This window comes from Macaca fascicularis, chromosome 18 (assembly GCF_037993035.2).
Source record: "Macaca fascicularis isolate 582-1 chromosome 18, T2T-MFA8v1.1".
NCBI classification, from domain to species: Eukaryota; Metazoa; Chordata; class Mammalia; order Primates; family Cercopithecidae; genus Macaca; species Macaca fascicularis.
Window position 1 is genome coordinate 71,163,536 of NC_088392.1, and position 23,860 is coordinate 71,187,395.

Below are 23,860 nucleotides of genomic sequence, written 5' to 3' on the forward strand. Positions count from 1 at the left end.
TCCTACCTCAATGGTAGAGCAGTTTTTTCTTGAACTCTCCCCAGTATAAGACCTTCATAAGGCTTTTTGTGTGGAGAATCTAATGGGAACACGAACTCTCCTGAATTGGTGATCTGATAGGAAGGAGCCAACAAAAGAGGGTTATTTTTTCCCATCACTATAGAGCTTCCACACACACACCAAAGAAATTAAACCTCCAGGCTAGTGCTGTTCAGTACAAATATTATGTGAGCCACATTTATCATTTTAAATTTTCTAACAGGAACACCTAAAGAAGTAAAAAAAATGCAATGAAATCAATTTTAATTACATATTTAATTCAATCTAACATACCTGAAATACTATCATTTCAATATGTAATCAATTCAGAAAACTTATTGAGATATGTTACATTCTTTCTTTTGTACTATGCCTGAAATCCAAAGTATAGTTTATACTTAACAGTACATTTCAGTTTGGATTAGCCACATTTCAAGTGCTGAAGTGTCACACGTGTTAGTGGCTATCATATTAGACATTGCTTCTATAAGAGATTTTTTAAAATATCATACAAATATTTCAAATATAACTTCATTATCATCTTGCACGTAAAACAATCTCTACTCTTAACTAAAATTGATTCCTAGAAACCACGACATCAGTAATTTATTAGTTCATGCAAATGAACTAATAAATGAATTACTAATGAATGAACTAATAAATGAATTAGCAATATGACTAAGTAGATCATAATACACAGCTCCCTTTAGTTATAGGAAATAGTATCATTAAACATTGTCAAAGCCAAAATTAGTAAGGATAGAAACTGGGTGGCTGATAGACAATACCTAGTCCAGAGACTGGCCCTGGGCATTATAAATTCAGAAATTCAGTTTCATCATTTCACCCTGGGATGATCATACTCTCAAAGATTCATTTAAGCTAATCAAACTCAAAAATAATTTAAAATATCAATTCATTAATTTACCATGGGAATATATATTTTCACTGTCAGAACACTGCTATCTGTGAAACCCTTTATCCTATATCAATGTACCTAAACAACCAAATCAGTAATCAGAAGTCTTTTATCTCCTCTAGGGCCAATCAGACACAGCATCTCCTACAAAAAGTGCTGTATAAATACTGGCACGTTGGGTAGCCTTTATATTCAATGCACATTACTCCTCCTATCATAACAATATGTATAATTACCTAATAAATGCTTCATATAACATAATAGATGATATTTATGTTTTGAATTATACCATCTCTTAGAACTGATTACTACTACAGATTAATAATCTTATTTTTATGTATTAACATTTTACTGGGTTTGATTTCAAAAGATGACCTCCTCCTGACTGTGGTCCCAGTTTCTGACTATAAAAGAACTATCATAATAGGCAAGATGGAATGGGGTAGTATACTCCTATCATGGTCCTATACCAAATTAACCAACACTAAGACCAAAGTACAGCATGAAAACAAAGATACAACTGTAAGTCTTTGTCAAGTCCCATAACATAGGTATAAATAAACAATATATACTTGTCCCTGCTTATCCACAGTTTCACTTTCCAGGGTTTCAGGTACTCATGGTCAACTGTAGCCCAGAGATAGGTAAATACAGTACAGTAAGATATTTATTTTGAAACAGAGAGAGACCACATTTATATAACATTTACAGTATATTGCTATAATATTCTATTTTATTATTAGTTATTATTGTTTATCTCTCTATTTATAAATAAACTTTCTCATAGGTATGTATTATAGAAAAAAAATCATATATGGGGTTCAGTACCATCTATGGTTTCAGGCATCCATTGGGGTCCTGGAATGTATCCCCCAAGGATAAGGAGGAACTACTGTACACAGCTTTTAGAAGATATTCCAGTAGATGAAAAAGTATACACAAAGCCATAAAAAGTACAACTCCACTGTGTTAAAAATGAATATGCTTGCAATATAAACATCAAACACTAAAATAATAGCTTGCCTTATCTTTTCAAAATTTAGGAAGGCTTTTATAGATCATCTAAATAGTCAATGTATCTTTAAAAGGAAGCCTGATGAACTCTAAATTGATGCCTTATTTTTCTGTATTTTTTTGGTAATCTTGTAGCATGCAGAGATATTAAAGATCATTCAACCAATTCTAGAGTTTGAATCATTTCTTTCAAAAATATGCACAGCAGCACAAAAGGCACTGAGGACATAAGTTAACAAGATTTAGAGCATAAAAGGTTCTTGGTTCTGGCATCTTCCCATCCCCTCTACAATGGGTTACTTTGCTATTCCTTGCCCTCATCCCCCACGAAATAAGAAAAAGAAATCACAAAGGGTGGTTGAAATTGTGAGTATATAAAGGGGAAGAAGAGGAAGGGTAAGACTATTTCTGTGTTTGGTGATATATAACCTTCCTAAGTTTTTGCTGTTTTTTAAACAAGACATAAACAGAGCTTTTAAAATTTTCATCCTGATATCTTCCTGACTGATTTCCCAAAGCCAGCAGTTTGAGGCCCCATTACAAAAAGACATACAAAAAAAAAATAGCCTTGAGAATAAAAATATAAAAGTGCTAAGCAGCAAAGCAAAAGTCTGATTTAGCCCACGTTGAAGGAGTAGAGCAGTGACATGTTGAGCATTACAAAGTAGATGCTACCTTTACGTGACTTCTATCAAGCTGTATTAACAAACAAGCTAACTTCTGAACTTACTTTTACCCAGTGCCACTCAGCAACTACCTCCACAGACCAAGAGGGATAAAGTTCTTCCTTTATAAAACGTAGGTGTTTCTGTCTATTGGTCACCCAAGTAACAAGAAGACAGTTTGGAGCAGCCAATTTAGGGATAGGTATTTGCTTTATTTGCAGGGGTGACAAATAACTGTACCTAAAAATAAACAGAAAAAAGGATGAGCAAAATTCACTACAAAAAAAGAAAAATAAGCAGGGAGAAGACATGCATAACACTGACTCCACAAATGCAAAGCTCTTACTGCTAGTTATTTGTGTAGCAAAATATAAAGCCACAGTGCCACCCAGTGGACCCATTATTACACACAAGTCAAAAATCACCTTTTTTTTTTTACTAGTTTAAAAACGTCAGACTGTATTTTTCTTTTTTTAGTCACTTCTAAATGCATTACATTTCAGTAATTTTACTATTTACAATACTTTTTCTCCAATTCAAAATTAAGCAAATATTGTTGTTTAGATCTCATAGTCTGTGTTACACAGGAGCCCCGTCACAGTGAGTCTTGAAACTAGTCTCTCAATAACCTAAGTCAAACCCTACAAGCCTTACCTGGCACCAAATCAGTGTTGCAAAATTGGTAATGCTAAAGCCAATCTATTCCAATGAAGCTTCTCCTAGCCCTAGAATCCTCAAACCCTGCACAAAATGCTGACTCCCTGTGTCATCTATCATCTCACCCATCCTCATCTCCATCCCACTGCATTTACAACCCCCAATCTATCATCTCGCTTTCTGCCTTCCCAGTCAATTCCACTGGGTTCTCTGAAGCCCTCATGTTTTCACTGTATAAAACAAAATCTATAATCTTGTACCTCCTGGCCATAGAGTATAATGTCTAGTTTGTCCTGCAAAAATACTACTTGCTCTACAATATTCAATCAAATGAATATGGCCCTTTCTCCAACATTCAGAGGGAGGGGAGAAGTCATTATTCTCCTGGCTCCCCCATTGCTGTTTCTAGGGTATAACTCATCCACCTTTGCAAAAAACCCTTTCTCTTTGAGAGGTATGCTATCCAGCTATGTTAGCCTCTACTGTTGCTTATTGAATCCATTTCATCCTCAACATATTCAATAAGGACTTAAGCTCTGAGATCCCTCTACCTCAACAACACAAAACTGGCCATTATTCTGAACAATTTCAAAGCACAATTCATATAATGTACATACTTCAACTATTTTTCACCTAAACAAATACAACTGCCTTCATCCCACTTCCATAATCCACTCCAATGCCATAACCTGGACCCTGTCATCACTCACACTTGCTCCCTCTCTGAAACCATAAACATCAATCTCTGGCAATAACTTCCTATGCCTCACCTACTCTTTAACCTTATCTAGCAGTTTATTCCTGACCACACTTACTCTTCGTGCCTGTGGACCACCAATCGCTTCACTGCCTTCTCACTAGCACTCTCAGTTCCCATCCTCCCTTTACCCTTCAACCTCACAGTTTCCGCAAACCTCCAATCTTAAATCAATATCACAGTTTTATTCAATTTGTTTGTACAGGGAAAATCAGGTGAAGAAAATGCAGACAAACTGGATATTAAAAGTTCATTAAATCCACTCTCAGGATCTCAAACTACTCAGCAATTCCTTTACTTATCCTTGGTCAAGTACCACAAACCCTCACCCCGTTCAGATCCCTTACCCAAACTCTCTCATACATCAGCACAACAAGGCCACCAACCTCCTTCAAATACCCAATCCTAACCCCTCTCCTTTATATACCTTTACTTATCTATTTCCATACATTTCCTCTTAAAGGAAATGGCATGATTTCACCTATTAAAGCTTATCCCTCCAGTTGTATTCTCTTATTCCCATATACTAGTATCTTGTAATACCAATTATCCTCTCCTTCTGTATTTTCAACTTCTCTAGTAGTTCTTTACCATCAACCTATGATTATCCTATCTCATTTGAAAAGAAGATGAGAAAAGGAGAACAGAGAAAAGGAGAAGAGAGAGTAAGGAGAGGAAAAGGTGCGGAGGGGAGGAGAGGAGAAAGAAGGGGACAGAGTATACAGAAGAGAAATTCCCTCAATTCTGTCTCCTTCCATCTACAACTAAGCTAATGACTTGCATGTAAATCCTTCTACTTTCTCTCCTTTATTTTATTCCTTAGTTGACTCCAATGAGACTTTTACCATTATGCCTACCCTGAAAAACGTAAATGACTTCCCAATGGCCAAATGCAACAAACATTGGAATCCAGCTCTAGCATGTGACAACTGTACGTCAGGAATAATCAATAAATACTTCTTAAAACAAATAGAGTAGGGCGTGGTAGCTCACGCCTGTAATCTTAACACTTTGGGAGGCTAAGGCAGGTGGATCACCTGAGATCAGAAGTTTGAGATTAGCCTGGCCAACATGGTGAAACCCCATCTCTACTAAAAAAAAGACAAAAATTAGCCGGGTGTGGTGGTGGACACCTGTAATCCCAGCTACTCAGGAGGCTAAGGCAGGAGAATCACCTGAACCCAGGAGGTGGAGGTTGCAATGAGCTGAGATCAAACCATTGCACTCCAGCCTGGGTGACAAGAGCGAAACTCTGTCTCAAAAAACAAAAAGAGCAAAAGAATTCAGATCTCAAGCACCCACGTTTCCTGCCATCTAAACAAGTACTCTTCATAATCAAAGTGATGAAAGAACTAATTTTGCTACAGTATGAAGAATGTCAGGTCAAACATCTGAAGTTACATGGTTTCAATAACTGCAGATTCCTTGATTGCCTTAATTTAACTGGGTTGATTTGTGTGGAGAAAGAGGCAATATTCATATCGCCTCTTCTAGCTCTAATTTCATGGAAATCACTGAGCAAATTCTAAAACATGCATATTAATGTGATGCAATGGAAAGTATGCAAAAAACAAAAAGAAAATGGTGAGAATGTAGAAAAACTAGACCCCTCATTGCTGGTGGGAATAAAAAATGCTGCAGGCACTGTAGAAAATAGTTTGATAGCTCCTCAAAAACTTAAAGATAGAATTACATGGTGCAGTAATTCTACTCCTAGGTACACATCCAAGAGAACTATTAATAAAAATGTATTGCCCAGAGTTAGCCAAACTGCAAAGTTTGAAGGCCCAGTCCTCAAGACACCTCACTTCAAAAACCAACTACAAGTTAAGGTAGTTTCCAAAGCAACCCACAGAATCAAAAATTTGCTAAACGAACAAAACTTACTGAAAGCTTTTATATTCAGTTACAATTTCTCAAGGGTAAGGATACAAATTAAAATCAGCCAAAGAAAGAGAGTTAAAAGATACTAAAGAAATATGACAACTGAACATGTATAATCCAGAATTTTATTTGCTACAAAGAACATTCCTGGGACAATCAGTGTAACCTGAAAAATATCTGTACATAATATTTATCAATGTTGATTACCTATTTTGATAATTACGTTATGTAAGACAATTATCTTTGTTTTTAGGAAATACATACTGAAATATTCAAGGGTACCTTTCCCTTTCTCTTAATCCATTCTCAAGTAACTCACAAAAAAATTATATAAAGATATAGATATCTACACACACAGAAAAGAGATACATGAATTCTTTGTATGATTCTTGCAACTTTAAAAGAAACAAATCTGGCCAGACATGATGGCTCACATGTGTAGTCTCAGCACTATGGGAGGCTGAGGCAGGAGGATCATTTGAGACTAGGAGTTCAAGACCAACCTGGGCAACATAGCAAGACACTGTCTTTACAAAAAAAATGTTTTAAATAGCCAAGTGTAGTAGCATGCACCTGCAGTCCCAACTACTCAGGAGGCTGAGGCAGCAGGCACATTTGAACCAGAAGTTTGAGGCTGTAGTGAGCTGTGACTGCATCACTGCATTCCAGCATGGGCAACAGAGTGAGGCCCTATCTCAAAAAAAAAAAAAAAAAAAAGAAGAAGAAGAAGAAAAAGAAAACAAAAGAAACAAATCCTACTGGCACAGTTCATAAGAAGCATAAGAAAGGTGAGGATCACTGTGGAGAAGAAGAAATTTCATATGAAGTTTAAGTCAAGGAAATTGGAATTTTTCAGTCTAGAAAACGGAAAAGTGAGAGAAAATGTAACTGAAGACATTTATTAAAATTGAAAGGAAAAGGCCAGGCGCGGTAGCTCATGCCTGTAATCCCAGTCACTTTGGGAGGCTGAGGCAGACAGGTCATGAGGTCAAGAGTTCGAGACCAGCCTGGCCAATATGGTGAAACCCCATATCTACTGAAAAAACAAAAATTAGCCAGGCATGGTGGTATGCGCCTGTAGTCCCAGCTACTCGGGAGGCTGACGCAGAAGAATGGCTTGAACTTAGGAGGTGGTGGTTCCAGTAAGCCGAGATTACACCACTGCACTCCAGCCTGGCGACAGAGTGAGACTCCATCTCAAAAAAAAAAAGAATTGAAAGGAAAAAAACGTTTAATGCTATTGAAAGGAAATATCATCTTAGTAACTAATTGAACATATCACCCTAAGATGTAACATAAACTAAAAAATTAAAAATAAAAACAAATTTAAGAATGAATTAGATAAATTCATTCATAACACATTATTAAGGAAAACTAGAAATATTTTGGCACATATTTCTAAACTTTAGAATTTGATACCAAAGAAGACAGATATGTTGTCCTTTGGTGTTAACAGAAACAGCCCTGAACTGCTTATGGTGATTAATAAATGCACTACTTTTGACATTGTTACACTTATATATAGTTACAGTTCAAGAGAATTAACTAGTTAAGGAAATTAAACTGTTAAAACTATTGAAAGCATTTTAGGAGTTTCAGATAACCTATATCATGAAGTAATACCAATAGTATATTAAACTATCACGTACAAAGCACTACAGGCTTTTTAGAAAGCATTTCTAACAGTTAATTCATTTCCACTTACCTATTACTTCTTTTAACTGATTTGTTCTGCCATGGCGGATCTATCACAATTACATCAAATGTTTTCCTATCTGAAAACAAAGATACAATTTCAGAAAATACCTTCTCTATGTGATCACTTTAAAAACTAAACATGTTCTTCAAAACTCAAGTGATTTAACTATGGAATATAATGGAATGCACTGAAAGGATCTGTATACATCGCATTTATTCAAACAGAGTAATTTATCATTAAATATTAGATGTTTCCCTTACCTCTAGCATTGTATCATAATTTTCACCTACTGCAATTTTTACAGAGACTACCTGCAGATGACCATAGCTCAGTAAGCTGAACCTAATGATCTGTGAATTACCTATGCATCTTGGCAGCCATATTAATATAGTCCTAAGAAATCTAGGTCATTTTTTTTACTTTTTATTTTAAAACAATTTCACCCTTTATAACTGACATATTGACCATAATAAAACTTCCCCAATTATTTACTAATGTACTTTTTCAGACTCAGGATCAAAGCCAGGATCAAACATTGCATTTAGCTGCCATCCCTCCTAACTCTACTCCAACCTGAAAAAGTTCCTCGGTCTTCATCTTTCATGATTTTGAAACTTTTAAATGCTACCAATTATTTTATAGGATATCCCTCAATCTGGGTCTAGTATTTTCTCATGATTAAATGTAGGTTATTTGTTTTTGGCAAGAGAACCACCAAAGTAATGCCTGCCATGCCCCTATCAGTGCAACATATCAGGAGGTAAAGGATGTTAAAAAGTCTTTGGTTAAAGTGTTATCTGCTGAGTTTCACCAGTTTTTCCCTTGTAATTAACAAGTATCTTGGGAGGAGATACTTTAAGACCATGAAAATAGCCTGTCTCATCTTTTCACCCACTATTTTGACATCCAATTTTTATGGTGTTTGTCAAATGGAAATTCTCTAGATCCATCATTCCTTTAATTTATTCATTGGAATCAATAATTCCAATTATGTAAGGAATAATTCCAATACTGTAAGGAAGAGCTGTCCCTTCTCCCCCTTTTATAAACATAGGTATGTTTTTATAAATGTGTGCAATCTCATAAGGAATCAAAAGAATGCAAATTAAAGAAGTGACATTTTGTAAGCTATTAGAGTAACAAAGATCAAAAAGAAGAGAAAAAATGTTCATGCATAGCATGGTTTTCTCATTAATTTGTTATCCTGTCATTTACTCTGAAGAATTTATGGCACTGCTACACGGATAACCACTCATGTGTAAGAAGGCTTGATAGCAATTAAAAGAAGCTTTTCATTAGTAAGTTGTGTTGTAGTTGCCGAATAACTTAAAATTTTGCTAAAAAAGTCCCAATAACAATAAACAGGAAATTCAATTCAATTTGACCAATCTACCTCAATTTGATCAATATACCTCAAAATGACCCTAAGAAGCAGGTATTATCAGGTCCATTTTATAGATTAGGAGACTAGGGCTCAGTTTTGTGAAATGAATACCCCTAAGACTCACAGTTAAATAAGTTTCAGGATCTAAAGCCAAATACAGGTCTGTGTGACTGTGGACTTCAATATGTAAATTTTTTAACTTTGTACAGGAAAATGTTTCAAGAAATTTTAGACAATGAGCTTGAACACTAGCTTAAAATGTATCCTTTATACAAGGCTAGGAATGATTCGGGAATCGATATTCATAACTGAAGCGTTTCTACTTTGCTATGAAGAAGTTAAAAAAAAGTGATTTGGTTAAACACAACTGCATACTGAATTCCTAAGTACAGAGAAATAACCATATTTGTTCTCTTCGAAATAAGCTTTTGACTCTTTATTCATAATAAAAATTTATTTTTTTAAAAAAAGGAAAAGTCAGCACCTTAAAATTAAACCTAAGAGAGAAATAACACGAGGAAAAGTGTTTACCCTATCCTCATAAATGCTGACCCATATTCAAATTTCAGACTAGCTCTTAACTTTCAGCCCACAGAAAAATTATATTTGTCTAACACCAAACAAGAATTACTTACAGTTCAGGAGTGGTTGCATACAAGAAATGTCAGATAAAAGAAAACTGCTTTTCGGTGGTAGCAGGTATTTTTGTCCCATTAAAGTAATCACTTTTGTAAAGCTAGAGTTGTTTTCAACAACTCGCAAAAATAAATCCTGTTCTGTAACAGATGTATCCTCTTCCACCAATTGCAATGTCTGATGTTCCATTTCATTCAGAGAAGGCAAATGCTTTGCCATTTCACATAATTCTGGCAAATTGCAGGTGTCAAGTGATAAAGTAATGGGCTTACTACACTTGTCCTGTTTTTCAAAAAGTGGATAAAGAAAACCACTTTTGAGACCTTCCTGGATCAATTGTAAAGATCCATCCAAAATCAGCTCCCTGATCTGAAAGAGAATTTTAAGTACATTAAAAGAACATTGACATTAAAAAAGAACATTGACTGCGCTTTGAATATCTGAGTTTATAAATTGAAATCAATATCCTTAACGCTTACAGTAAAATAATTCTGTATTACAATGAAAAGATAAGAATGTGTGAGCACACCTTTGAACTGCTGTTTTCCAACTGTAGAGTGAAACAACCCTCACAAATTCACTGACAACTAAATAACCAAACAATATATATAAGAAAATATATCCTCAAACATATATAAGGTAAATTTGATAATTTGAATGTTTCTAGAAGAAAATGGGATTTCTAATCTATAGGGATTGCATGAGGAAGTATCTGCTCTTCATTCCTTTGGGGGCAGAAATACATCTATCACATGCTAAATTACAAAAGGAGGTCTCAGGGCCGCCAACGTTTCAATAGAGGTTGAGTGGTAGTATATTACTCCTATATAAGAAAAAAAAAATAATAATAATCTATAGAGAGAAGTTTAAATCACACATTTAATCTTAGATTTTTCTGGCTATCTAATTTTAAAATAAACATATCTTTTCTTTCATAAAACATAGCTTGAATTATAAAGAAAAACATAACTTTGTAAAATAAACATATAACAAAGGTTTGTAAAAATACAACTAAAATAATTATAAAAAATAAAACCCAAGTTACCCTTCTGGACAAGAAGGAGTATCATGGATCAGATTTACCCTTTCAACTGAAATTACTTTTTTTAAAGGCACAAGATATGTTTGTTTGTTTGGTTGGTTGGTTTAAAAAAAAAAAAAAAAGGCTTTCAGACTTCGGATGCCATGCAGTGTAGAACAGTGGTCCCTACACAGCAAAAACAAAGGACTGCTCCAGCTTACTGCCTTCAGAAAGTTCCCAGGCACAGGGAAGACACATGCAGAGTCCAACAGTCTCTCTGAGTTGAGGAGATGGAGCTTGGAGTCTAGAAAGGCCAAGGAAGGTGTCAGAGAGGAGAGAGCACAGACAGAGCTCCTAAGAGCTGCAGGCGATCTGCCCAAAATTCCAGCCCACTCACGATCCACACATGCATGGGATGAAACTACCAAGCACCAAGGAAGGAAGAACCAGAAGAAATGACTAGAGGAAACAATGCCCAGGGCTCATCCAGGGCTGAGAATAGTTAGTGCTCCTCAACGTCAAAATGGAAAACCTCATAACAAACAGAACATCAGGCAGACAATTCACAAGGGTATTGCCTTGGCAATTCGAAGAAAAAAAAAAATAGCTCTAGACCAAAGTCTGCTCTGATCATAACTAAATAAATAAGCTCACAGAGAGTCTCAGAAAGATCACCCAGTTGCAAAGAAACGTTTTCTGAGAACAAAGCTGAAGAATATTTACAGGAATACAAAAATATGAACTACCCAAAAAGCTAAAGTAGAAATATCTTACAAAAAAATTAAAATTACCAGGAATGTAAAGAAGCAGAAAAATTTATTATAAACGGAAAAAAATCACCAAATGGAAACACATAGGAATGACACAGATGATAAAATTAGTAGAAAAGTTCAGGTAGGTTTACTTGCAATCCAAATAAATATATTGGGAATAAAAGTAGAAAAGGATATTAAAGTATTTATATTATATTCATATGTACAAAGATGTAAAGGAAAAAATGAGCATAGAAAGAAGTGACATAGAGACATAAAAAAAAGGACCAAATGTGTCCAAAATGAAGACAGAAAAACTGTTTGAGGAAATAATGGCTGAAAATTTCCAAATTTGCTGAAGAAGAAGAGGAGGAGGTGGCGGTAAGGGGAGGAGGAAGGAGAAAAGGAGGAGGAGGAATCTGCACTATGTAACATCCTAATCAAATTGCTAAAAGAAACAGTGATAAAGAGAAATGTTGCCAGAGACTTCCACTGGCTGGAATAACAAAGAGAAACAGTAACAAGAGCTTTCAAAACATTAGGTAAGGAAGGGCAGTAGCCCTAAGCGATGGGAAAGAAATCGATAGCCCCAGCAAATTGCCTGGAGAGAGCATCCAGGCCACAGAAAGGAAGAATCTGAGCAGAGTCTGGAAGAATCCCTCAGCTGAGGAGATGGAAATGAGAGTACAGTTACTAGTGTACAGGACAGACTATCAGAGAGGAAAGAGCTCCACAGAGAGAGAACTCGAGATCTGCAGGTAGGCACACTAGAGAAATTCACCTATGTACTGATCAGTACAAGGGTGTGAAGGAACTATCAGAAGCTGGGAAAAGGAGTACCCCAAAAATTTTAAAAATACTAACACGGTGAAACCCCGTCTCTCCTAAAAAATACAAAAAACTAGCCGGGCGAGGTGGCGGGCGCCTGTAGTCCCAGCTACTCGGGAGGCTGAGGCAGGAGAATGGCGGGAACCCGGGAGGCGGAGCTTGCAGTGAGCTGAGATCCGGCCACTGCACTCCAGCCTGGACGAGAGAGCCAGACTCCGTCTCAAAAAAAAAAAAAAAAAAAAAAAAAAAAATGTTTTTTAAAGTGTCTGATGCTCCCTAGGGCCAACAATAGTGCCCGTTTCTACCACTCAGATGGGAACACCTCATGATTCACAGGGCAATTGGGAGACAATTCATCCTGAATCTCTGAGCAGAGGCACTGACAGCTTTTGTTCCAGAAAAAATTTCCAAGGATATGTATACAACATGGAAGATGGAGTAGTGTCTCCCCAAGGCAGAGGACAGACTTGTATGCTGTCCAGGTGAATAAACTCTCCCTCTGGGGCAAAAAGTCGGACAGGTTTGTTCACAACCCACTTAAAAGACAAGAGTTCCTTAAGCTTGGGATCCCTTAGCTGTGAATCAAAGAATCGCTGCATGCATAGCAAACCAACTGCATGCACAGCATGCAACTAGGTTGACTGCCATCGTCCTCATGGGATATGGGGCGCAAAGGGAGCCTGTGAGCATAAAGCACATGCTGTGCCAGAAGCAATAAAGTCCTTTGTCCCCGACCTAGGAGTCTCCTATCTTCTGCTAGCATCCACGAAACTAAGGCAAGCTAACTTGTTAGCTTCCAAATAGGGTAAAATTTCAGACACTTCACAGTTCTTGACAGAGGTATTAGGTAATTAGATGGATCTTGCATCTGTATAGGGGCATAATTAGCCTTAAATACTATTCTAAACCAACCTTAAAAAGCTACCCAGCAAGTGAGAGATTAATTAATGCAAAAATCTCTAAAGACCCAGAAGTCCTGAAAAACACTATCAACTAACTTTATCTGACATTCATAGAACAATGCATTTAACACTGCATCTGACATTCATAGAACACTGCATCTAACAATTTTTGGAAAGAATATGTATAGACAATACATATTCTTCCCAAAAGCATATAATACAGGCACAAAGATAACTCATATGCTGGGCCATAAAACGAGGTTCGATAAATGTAAAAGGACTGAAATCCTAAAAGTATGCTCTATGCCCCATTGGATTTAAATTAGAAATCAAGAACAAGAAGACACTGAGATAAACTCATTATCTGGAAATGAAATGGAACAATTCTAAATAATTCATATAGGTCAAAGATGAAATAATAAGGATAATCAGAAAATACTTTTTATTGAATCAAAGTGAAAATACAAAATATCAAAATAGGTGGAAGGCAACCAAAGCAGTGATTTAGAGGAAAACTTACAGCTTCAAGTGCTTAAGTTAGAAAACAAAAAAATATATAAGTTAACTGACATATTCCACTTTAAGAAAATACCCAAGAAAATTAAAAATTAAAAAAGTTAGAAAAAGAAGAGCAGGCCGGGCGCGGTGGCTCAAGCCTGTAATCCCAGCACTCTGGGAGGCCGAGGCGGGCGGATCACGAGGTCAGGAGATCGAGACCATCCTGGCTAACACGGTGAAACCCCGTCTCTACTAAAAAAAATACAAAAAACTAGCCAGACGAGGTGGCGGGCGCCTGTAGTCCCAGCTATTCGGGAGGCTGAGGCAGGAGAATGGCGTAAACCCGGGAGGCGGAGCTTGCAGTGAGCTGAGATCCGGCCACTGCACTCCAGCCCGGGCGACAGAGCGAGACTCCGTCTCAAAAAAAAAAAAAAAAAAAGAAAGAAAAAGAAGAGCAAAGTAAACCAAAAGAAATAATTAAAAAACAGAAATCAATAAAATGGAAAACACAGAGATAGTAAGGAAAATTAACTAAATTAAAAGCTGGTTCTTTCAATATTTGTAAATCATATATCTGATACAGGGTTAATATCCAGAATATATAAAGAACTTCTAAAATTCAACAAGAAAAAAAACAAACAGCCCAACTGTAAAATGAACAAAGGATATGAACAGACATTTCTCTCAAGAAAATATACAAATGGCCAACAAGCACATAAAAAGATGCTCAACATTACTAACCATTAGGTAAATACAAATCAAAACCACAATGAAATACTACTCCACACCTACTAGAATAGCTATTCAGTGTTGGCAGGGATGTGGAGAAACTGGAGCCCTTGAGTATTGCTAGTAGGAATGTGAAATGATAGATCCACTGTGGAAGGCTGCGTGGTGGTTCCTCCAAAACTGAATCACAGAATTACGATAAAATCCAGCAATTCCACTTCTGGGTATATATCCAAAAGAATTAAAAGCAAGAACTGGAATAGATATCTGTACACCTATTTTCAGAGAAGCATTATTCACAATAGCCAAAGGGAGAAACTACCCAAAAGTCCATCAACAAATGGATAAACAAAATGTAATATTTACATAAAATGGAATATTTTTCAGCCTTAAAAAGGAAGGAAATTCTGATATATGCTACATGGACAAACCTTGAAGACACAGCGAAATCAGTCAGATGCAAAAGGACAAATATTATGTGATTTCACTTATATGAGGTGCAGGCAAATTCACAGAGACAGAAAGTAGAATACTAGCTACTAGGCAGCAAAGGAAGGGGGAGTGGGGAGTTACTATTTAATGTATAGTTTCAGTTTGGAATGATGAACACGTTCTGAAGATGGATGTGGTAATGATGGCATGACACTCTGAATGTACTTAGTACCACTAAATTGTACATCTAAAAATGGTTAAAACAGTAAATTTTGTATGTATATTTTACCTATTTAAAAAAAACACAGATTACCAATAAAAGCAATGAAAAAGTTATTATCACCACAGATCCTACAGACACTAAAAGCAAGCATAAGATAACACGACTTCATGCTAACAAATTTGACAACTAGGATGAAATGAGCACATTTCTGTTTTTTGTTTTTTATTTTTTTGAGAGGGAGTCTCTCTGTCAGCCAGGCTAGAATGGAGTGGCACTATCTCGGCTCACTGCAATCTCCGTCTCCCAGGTTCCAACAATTCTCCTCCCTCAGCCTCCCGAGTAGCTGGGATTATAGGAGCCCACCACTGCACCTGGCTAATTTTTTTATATTTTTAGTAGAGATGGGATTTCACCATGTTGTTCAGACTGGTCTCCAATTCCTAACATCAAGTGATCCGCCTGCCTTGGCCTCCCAAAGTGCTGCGATTACAGGCATGAACCACTATGTCTGGCCTGAAATGGACGCACTTCTTAGAAAATAAAACTTGTGAAAACTGACATCAACAGAAACAAAAAACCTGAAAATCCTGTTCTCTATTTAAAAACCTGATTTTGTTACTAAAAACCTTCCCGCATGACAATTAAAACACAACACATCAGAACTTCCAGAATGTTGCTAAAGCAGTGCCCAGAGAAAAAGCCTCCCCATTAAATTCTTCTATCAATAAAGAAAGAAAAAAGAAAAGAGAAAAAAAGGAAAGCTGCCAAAAAAGTATCCACCACAAAAAGCAACACACTGAGATGGTTACAAAGCGGGGTTCTATCAAACTTTATCAAACTTTTAAAGAATAAATTATCCCAATTCTTTTTCTATTGCTCCAGAAAATTGGAAAGTAAAAAGAAGGAAAACTCCTAGCTTTCAACACGAGAGGGCTAATAAGTTCTCCAGTGTGCAAACATCCTACATATTTACATATATAATTATATATAAGACCAAAGAAGTAAATATATCAGACCAATCTCTCTTATGACTGTCCCAAATAAAATATTAGCAAATAAAATCCAGTAGAGGCCGGGCACAGTGGCTCATGCCTGTAATCCTAGCACTTTGGGAGGCCGAGGTGGGTGGATCATGAGGCCAGCAGTTCCAGACCAGCCTGGTGCCCCACGGAAAAAAAAAAAAAAAATTAAGCTTAAAATATTTGTGTTCATTCTGTTTCTTCTCATTTCTTTAACTATCTGATCTCATTTATCGCTAAGTTCTAGAAACATATCCTTCACATTACTCATGCTCTCTTCTGCCACTATCTTAATATATGGTTTTATTATATTGTTTATATTAAATTGTTTTATTACATTGTCTATATGTTGTTTATATTATAGACAATAGGATTTTATAATATCTAAAATCTCTAAACTTAACCAATATAGCATAAGTTTACTTTGTTAAATATTTAAACTAATAGAAGTACATGAAGTTTCAATAAAAACTGGTTTAGGCTAGACACAGTCGCTCACTCCTGTAAAATCCTAGCACTTTGGGAGGCTGAGGCTGGCAGACTGCCTGAGCTCAGGAGTTCGAGACCAGCCTGGCCAACACAGTGAAACACCATCTCCACTAAAAATACAAAAAATTAGCAGGGCATGGTGGCACATGCCTATAATCCCAGCTACTCAGGAGGCCAAGGCATGAGATTGCTTGATCCCGGGAGGAGGAGGCTACAGTGAGCTGAGATTGCACCACGACCACTCCACCCCAGCCTGGGCAACAGAATGAGGCTGTCCCAAAAAAAAAAAAAAAAAAAAAACAGACAAAACTGGTTTAAACTGTTCATCACTATAAAATTAACAATAAATATATTAAGTGCCAAGCCTGATCAAAATGATTGCTTGATTTTGAAAAAAAATCCTTATTTATGTTGTTCATTTATTCTCTACTACTTCATATTAATCTTCCAATGTGATCAATGAACACTTTACACTTACCTTTGTATGGTATTCCATCGCATCCAATTCACCTTGATTGAAAACAACACATCTTTTACGCTTCTAAAGGGTAGATCAATTATAGAGGAAAAGTTATGGTGCCGTTAATATTTTGCTTTATCATTATAACATTATTTATGTCTTATATCTGTTTAATAATAATTAATAATAGTAATAATTGTCTACTGAGGTCAAAATCAATGCAAAGGGTATAGACTGAGGGGGTAAGTTTTCCCAAAGTAAACTAAAAACAACGACATAAACAAAATGGATTGTAAAATGTCACCTCAGCTTTATCTGCTATTAATAAGTAGTAGTTCCGGCCAGGCGCGGTGTCTCACACCTGTAATCCCAGCATTTTGGGAGGCCGAGGCGGGCGGATCACAAGGTCAGGAGATCAATACCATCCCAGCTAACATGGTGAAACCCCGTCTCTACTAAAAATACAAAAAAAAAATTAGCCAGGCGTGGTGTTAGGCGCCTGTAGTCCCAGCTACTTGGGAGGCTAAGGCAGGAGAATAGCGTGTGAGACTCCGTGTCAAAAAAAAAAGAACTAGTTCCACATGATAAAGTGTAGCATCAGCGCCCATGAAATACAAGGAAACTATGACACTGTATGAAGTTACTAGTGCTATCTATCACTTTATATATGGTATAATTATTCTCAATTTCCTTCATTTCTGAGGAGAGGAACTAGCCAGATGCTATCATCAAAAGAAATTCCAATGCACCTTATGACTGATCTGAGGGTTAGGTATGAATCAGATTTATATTAACACTGTTCTATATCTAACAATTCCATAGAAAAGAACACATAAGGCCATGTAATATAGAGTAAGGACTTTGTACTTTTTACTGCTGAAACCCCAGTGTTTACCTTGTGTCAAACTCTTAGCAAGCTAACAATAAATGTTGGTTGGCTACATAAATAAATTGAGTTAGTATTGTATAATTTGCTTTAGCATATCAGACAGTGTCATCAAGATTACATTTATTACATAGGCTCATCTATTCTTTTTCCATGTTATGAGAAATTTACCCAGCCTAAGAGATTAAACATTAAAAATTAATGCCCATACCCTGCAAACTATAAAGTCCTTTACAAAGGCTTGTTATTATCTGAATTACTTATATTACAACATACTATTTTACTAAGACCTCAGCCAACACTAAATATTTTCTTTTCTGTGCATGACACACAGTAGATGACCAATAAATATTTGATGGAAGAAAAAAGGGGGCTGGGCCTGGTGGCTCATGCCTATAATCTCAGCACTTTGGGAGGCCGAGGCAGGTGGATCACCAGAGATCAAGAGTTCAAGACCAGCCTGGCCAACAAGGTGTCTACTAAAAATACAAAAAATTGGCCAGGTATGGTGGTGGACGCATGTAATCCCAGCTACTCGGGAGGCTGAGAGAGGAGAATTGCTTGAACCTGGTAGGCAGAGGTTTCAGTGAACCAAGATCACACCACTGCACTCCAGCCTGGGAGCAAGACTCCATCTCAAAAAAAAAAGGGGGATCAACACATGAACACATAGAGGGGAACAACAGACACTGGGGCCTACTGGAGGGTGAAGGTCAGAGGATGGGAGGAGGGGAAGGATCAGGACAAATAACTAATGGGTACTAGGCTTAATACCTGGGTGATGAAATAATTTGTACAACAAACCCCCATGACACAAGTTTATCTATATAACAACCCTATACATGTACCTGTGAACTTAAAAGTTAAAAATTAAAATTAAAATTAAAAAAAGAAAAATATGCACAAAAGTCACAACATTAAAAAGTTCTACTTCAGAAAACGTATTTTCCTTATTACTTCCCTTATTCTAATTCTCAACAAACTTTCATATTTAATATCTTTCTTCTCCACCTATTTATAAGATCCATGAGGGAGGGATTATGTTTATCTTGTTTCATCACTCTGCATACAATGGCACATAGAAAGAGCTCAAATGTTTGGTCCGTGAGTAATGAATGTTAATCCTATCACTAAAAAAGAAAATGCACATGTACCCTAGAACATAAAGTATAATAATAAAAATTTAAAAAAAGAAAATCCTGATTATCATCTACCTAAAACGGACTTTGTAAAATCACCTCTAAACTCCTGAAAGATATAAAAAGTATTAAAGCATAATTAATTTGATCCTGTATGGCATTCTCAAAACTCTACTAAAAGACTACACCAGTGTGAATATACAAATACATACACTTTACAAACGGGTATATTTACCACAGGAGCTTTCTACTTGTATCACTAGAAACTTTTAAAACAATCACCCTTCTTACAAACTTTTATTACATTATCTCCAAGGGATAGCTCTCTAAAAACCTCCAAAAAACCACTTACGGCTTAGAAATTTTGCAGAAAAACTTTTTTTTTTAAAGCAAAAACAGTTGTGAACATATTCATTAATACAAATGCCTAATCAAGAAAAGGATTTTTTGGGAGTTTTTTGTTTGGTTTTTTTTTTTTTTTTTTTTTTTTCTGTCTGGGTTTATTTTCTTTGCTTAATTTACAGAGAATTCACTTCCCAGCCAACTTTGCTTATTTTTGAAATGCTATGCAATTTGGTCTTCTAAGAATAGTTGAAGCTAGAAAAAAGCTACAAATTATTTTGGATATGCTAAAGCCTTCTTGGGTTTTATTGATTCTTTTTCATACTTAATGAATCATCAGATATTTAAGACATTTAGATGATAAATCTCAATTATGTTTTCTGCAGAAAAATAAGTATTTCTTTAAACTTTCTACCTTCCCAATAATAGAAATGGAGATTTCTTTTTTAACACCATTCATCAGATCTTCCTTTTCATTACTTTGCTGGCATTTTTTGTGAACAGCTGGAGTTATATAAGGTTTGGTGACATCAAACAGTTCAGGTCGAAAAACAAATTTTTGTGTGAACATTTCATAATTTCCTCCATCATCATTCTCTGGCTTAGTGGTAGGGTCAGAAGCAATAAATGCAGCACAGGCTCCAGAAGAGGACACAGAATCCATTTGAAGAGACTCAAAGTGAACAGAAGTAGTGAACTCATTTTTACTGCAACAAGGTTCATGATGCTGATGAAGTTGATAGTTTATCTTATTGATAAAAGAAAGATGATCCAGTAACCACCCAGCTGACAACTGGTGAACCACAGACATTCCCTTCCTTTAAAAAAGCCTCTGGGAATTAGGAACTAGAAGTAAAATCCAACTTCCCAGATCAGCTTCTTAAATGTCTTGTATTTCAATAAACATACACTTCATATACACAGATGTGATGTACAAGTACATAAACCTGACATGCACATTGAAGAGAATTTAGCATTCATGATATGTTAATATATACAGAAATTCTAAGGAAAATTGCAATGTTTTAATATAAACTTTCTTTTTAACTTCAGAGTTGATAATTCAACATTTTCAGCCTAAATTTGGCCAAAAGGGGTTAAAACCTGATCTTATGTCTGGACTCTCAATGTGGTCCTCCTGTCTTTCTGGGCCCCCCACGACTTCTTGCTTTGGTCCTTGGGTCTAGCCACTATCCTCCAAGTCACGAAGTCACTGAATCCTTAAAAGGACAAAGTATCCTGTAAAAGCAAAGAACACTATATTAGCTACATGAATTCACCCGTTTTAATGAGATAAACCTATCTAGAGAGGGGCACAGAATTTCAGAAGGTGCTGTTAGCAGGTAATCCCTCGTTTTTTCAAACTACACTTGTCATAATAAGTCAGCTCATTCTCCAGTATCAGCTGCCCTGCTTAATCACTACTACCGATGGAGTAATAAGGTTAAAAGAAAAAATTGTTCTAGTCAGAGAAAATGCAATTTTAACAGCACATCAGAAGCATTAAACCCTACCAAAACTGCAAGGTTAAGAGTCTAGATCTGTAATAGGTTCTGAGCAATACCATTTGGGTAACTAGGTTTCTCAGAACCAACTTTTGTTCAAAAGATGGATTAGAATTCTAAATATTGCTTTCTAAATCCAGTGCGGTGGAGAACTTTAAGAGGGGACAGAATAATAAATAAATGAGTGACTAATGGCACTAATAATCATAGCATTTAGATTCAAATTTCTAACTCCATAAGTGATATTATGATGTACATTGGTATTCATCCACAGTTCCTGGCTCACAGCCCCTGCAGCCTTACCGAGTGCAGGGATGAAGGCTGAGTTGATCACCACTGACCAATGATGTAATTACTCATGTCTATACAATGAATCTGGGAGATGTGACACTATCTCGAGATATAAATAGTGTCAGAAATGAATTAGAGGGAAGAAAGGGCCAGCCTAAGAGTGACAGTGACACATGATGGCAGCCACCACAGGCTCAGGAGTAGGAGTAACTCTCAATTTCCAACTGTTGGAAGAACCTGAAGAAGGTTAGAAAGCGGTGGCCAGGCATGGTGGCTCACACCTGTAATCCCAGCACTTTGGGAGGCCGGGGCAGGCGGATGGCCTGAAGCTGGGAGTTTGAGACCAGCCTGGCCAACATGGTGAAACCCCGTCTCTACTAACAGTACAAAAATTAGCTAGGCGTGGTGGCATGCGCCTGTAATCCCAGCTACTCGGGAGGCTGAGGCATGAGAATCACTTGAACCCAGGAGAGAGAGGTTGCAGTGAGCCGAGATTGCACCACTGCACTCCAGCCAGGGCAACAAGAGTGAAACTACATCTCAAAAAAAAAAAAAAGAAAAAAGAAAGGAGTATGAGATGGCACAGTTAGCTAGAGTCTTGAAGATGATAAAGACATGACCCTTACCAAATGGACAGGGATGATAATTGGGCCTCCAAGAACAATTTACGAAAACGGAATATACAGCCTTAAAATAGAATGTGGACCTAAATACCCAGCAGCACTCCCCTCTGTAAGATGTGTAACAAAAATTAATATGGAATTAGCTGTTCTAAAGGAGTGGTGGACTCAAGAGCCATTTCAGTGCCAGCAAAATAGCAGAATTCACATAGCATCAAAGTTGTCTTACAAGAGGTTGGACACCTAATGACATCTAAAGAAAACATGAAACTCCCTCAGCAGCCTGAAAGACAGTGTTACAGCAATCAATCAAAAAGAAAAACCACAGTCCCTTTTCCCCACTCCCATTGAATTTAAGCAGTCTTCATTTTCAACAGTAAATTTTCTAGATACATCTTGTAGACCTCGAAGTACTAGAAAGGCTGCTCCTATTCAAAAGAAATGTATCTTAAGAATCTGTGAATGATACTTTTTTGTCCATTTGAAATATGTAAGTTGTGCTATAACAAATCATCCTGTCAAGCGACAGGATCAAGAAAGTATATTTAAATTGATCCCCTTCGTAACTGGTGAGGTACATCTAATTCGACTGTGGAAAGACATCACACAATCACCTTGCTGCTCTTACATGTCCTGGGGTCTCTGCCTTCTCCCCCTACCACTCTCCCTGCCTCCCACCCCCACCCCCTGCAACAGCCCTCTAGCCTGGGAGGCTCGCTAGAGTAGATGCCAAGTTCACAGCCTGTGGGACCACTGCTGAGTGTGTGGGCACTCAGTTTAAGTATTCAATGATGCTCCTTCCAAACCACTGTCCTGTCCCCACCTCTTCCACTCCCACCTTGGCCAAAGCACAGATCATAAGCCCTCCACTCTGCTCCCCTCTGAGACTGGCCTTCCATGAGGAATTCAGGGCTTTCCCCATATCTTCTCTTCCCCACCTTTATCAAGAGATGCTGCTCCCTCCCCGTCAAGTCTCTTTTTGCACTGTCACCACCCAACACTTCCTTGCTTTGACCAGAAGCCATAAGGTAAGGTTGGAAGCACGTTTATTCACTCTCCACCAGCCTAGGGAATGAATATTGGGTCCTCAGCCCTGCCACCTTCTGCTGTTATCATCAGGCTTTTAACTCAGGTTTTGATATGGTGAAAAGAAGAGTCACCAGGGTTATTCAGACACCCCGGCTCTCAGGGTCTTTGGTAGTTAAACCTGGGAAAAGGCCACATGAAGACAACTGTAGGCACACATGATCCCTCTGAATTGTTTTCTTTTCCTGCAATTGTGCTTGCTCTTAAAAATTGAAGTTTTAAACAGGGCTCTCATTTGATCATCCTTGCAATCTATTGGAGTCTAGCTTGAAATGTGACAACTGGAACCAAAAGAACCTTGAATTTGGTGCCTACTTTGGTTTTGGTGCTGCTGCTTCTCAAGATCCTCAGCAGGGATTAAGAACTTGGGGTGCACCGCAGGAGTATCAGGAAATTGTCAGGCTTGACTTCCTGGCAAATTGCTGCCAGTACCACTAAATGCTGAACTGTGGATGTATACCGAAATACAAGCAATTCTTTCTGTACTAAAGTTTTTTTAAATTTCATATTTGTGTAAAACCACCTTTTGAAGCAACAACTATCTAGTCTGAAAAGCAAACGATGTTTCCATTAATATTTTCTGGGGAAAACATTAGTGCTAAGGATTTAACAATCTGTAGGTAAAGTTTAAGCTAACAGTATTCCACAAGGAGACTTTCTATTATCGGACTGTTGTCTAATTTTAATACAATTTTTATATTAATATAATCCTTGGTTCCTCCCCATCCCCTTCATAGGCCACAGCTGAGGTCAAATGGTCCTGGAATGGCTACTGAAAGCTAGAAATTCAGAAGGGAAAATTGAAACTCAGAGCAGAAAGGCAACCTGCCCAAAAATAACAACGCTAGTTAATGGCACAATTGCTACCAGACCCAAGTATCCAGACTTCCTGGAGCTGTGAGATCTTTCATCACCACCACTCTCCAGGTACCAGGCAGTGCCTGTTTCTGGGTTCAAACTCACAGCAGTGAGGAAATCCTATTT

The 23,860-nt window shown here is 37.1% G+C and overlaps 1 protein-coding gene, 1 non-coding gene and 1 pseudogene across 8 annotated transcripts in view; 2 read left to right on the forward strand and 1 right to left on the reverse strand.

Moving 5' to 3' along the window:
* METTL4 (methyltransferase 4, N6-adenosine) overlaps positions 1 to 23,860 on the reverse strand; it is a 63,561-nt gene that overhangs the window by 39,095 nt on the left and 606 nt on the right. For 4 of the 7 annotated variants that reach the window (XR_010582914.2, XR_012427280.1, XM_045378250.2 and 1 more), the window contains exons 2-7: positions 19,790 to 20,613; positions 17,026 to 17,088; positions 9,654 to 10,023; positions 7,641 to 7,710; positions 2,703 to 2,877; positions 7 to 113 (exon numbers count right to left, since the gene is read on the reverse strand). Coding sequence is in view for 4 of the 7 variants with exons in the window: in XM_045378250.2 (XP_045234185.2) it covers positions 7 to 113; positions 2,703 to 2,877; positions 7,641 to 7,710; positions 9,654 to 10,023; positions 17,026 to 17,088; positions 19,790 to 20,185 (1,181 nt within the window). In the remaining 3 variants the exon portion in view is untranslated. Of the gene's footprint in view, positions 1 to 6; positions 114 to 2,702; positions 2,878 to 7,640; positions 7,711 to 9,653; positions 10,024 to 17,025; positions 17,089 to 17,311; positions 17,489 to 19,789; positions 20,614 to 23,860 lie in introns of those variants that run through there. The other 3 variants (XR_012427281.1, XM_074022756.1, XM_074022757.1) reach the window with 2 other exon arrangements.
* LOC123570130 (small nucleolar RNA U109) lies at positions 10,351 to 10,485 on the forward strand. Its single transcript, XR_006694132.1, has one exon. It is a non-coding gene; the product is annotated as a small nucleolar RNA U109 (small nucleolar RNA).
* Positions 21,756 to 22,141, forward strand: LOC102117809 (ubiquitin-conjugating enzyme E2 variant 1 pseudogene; annotated as a pseudogene).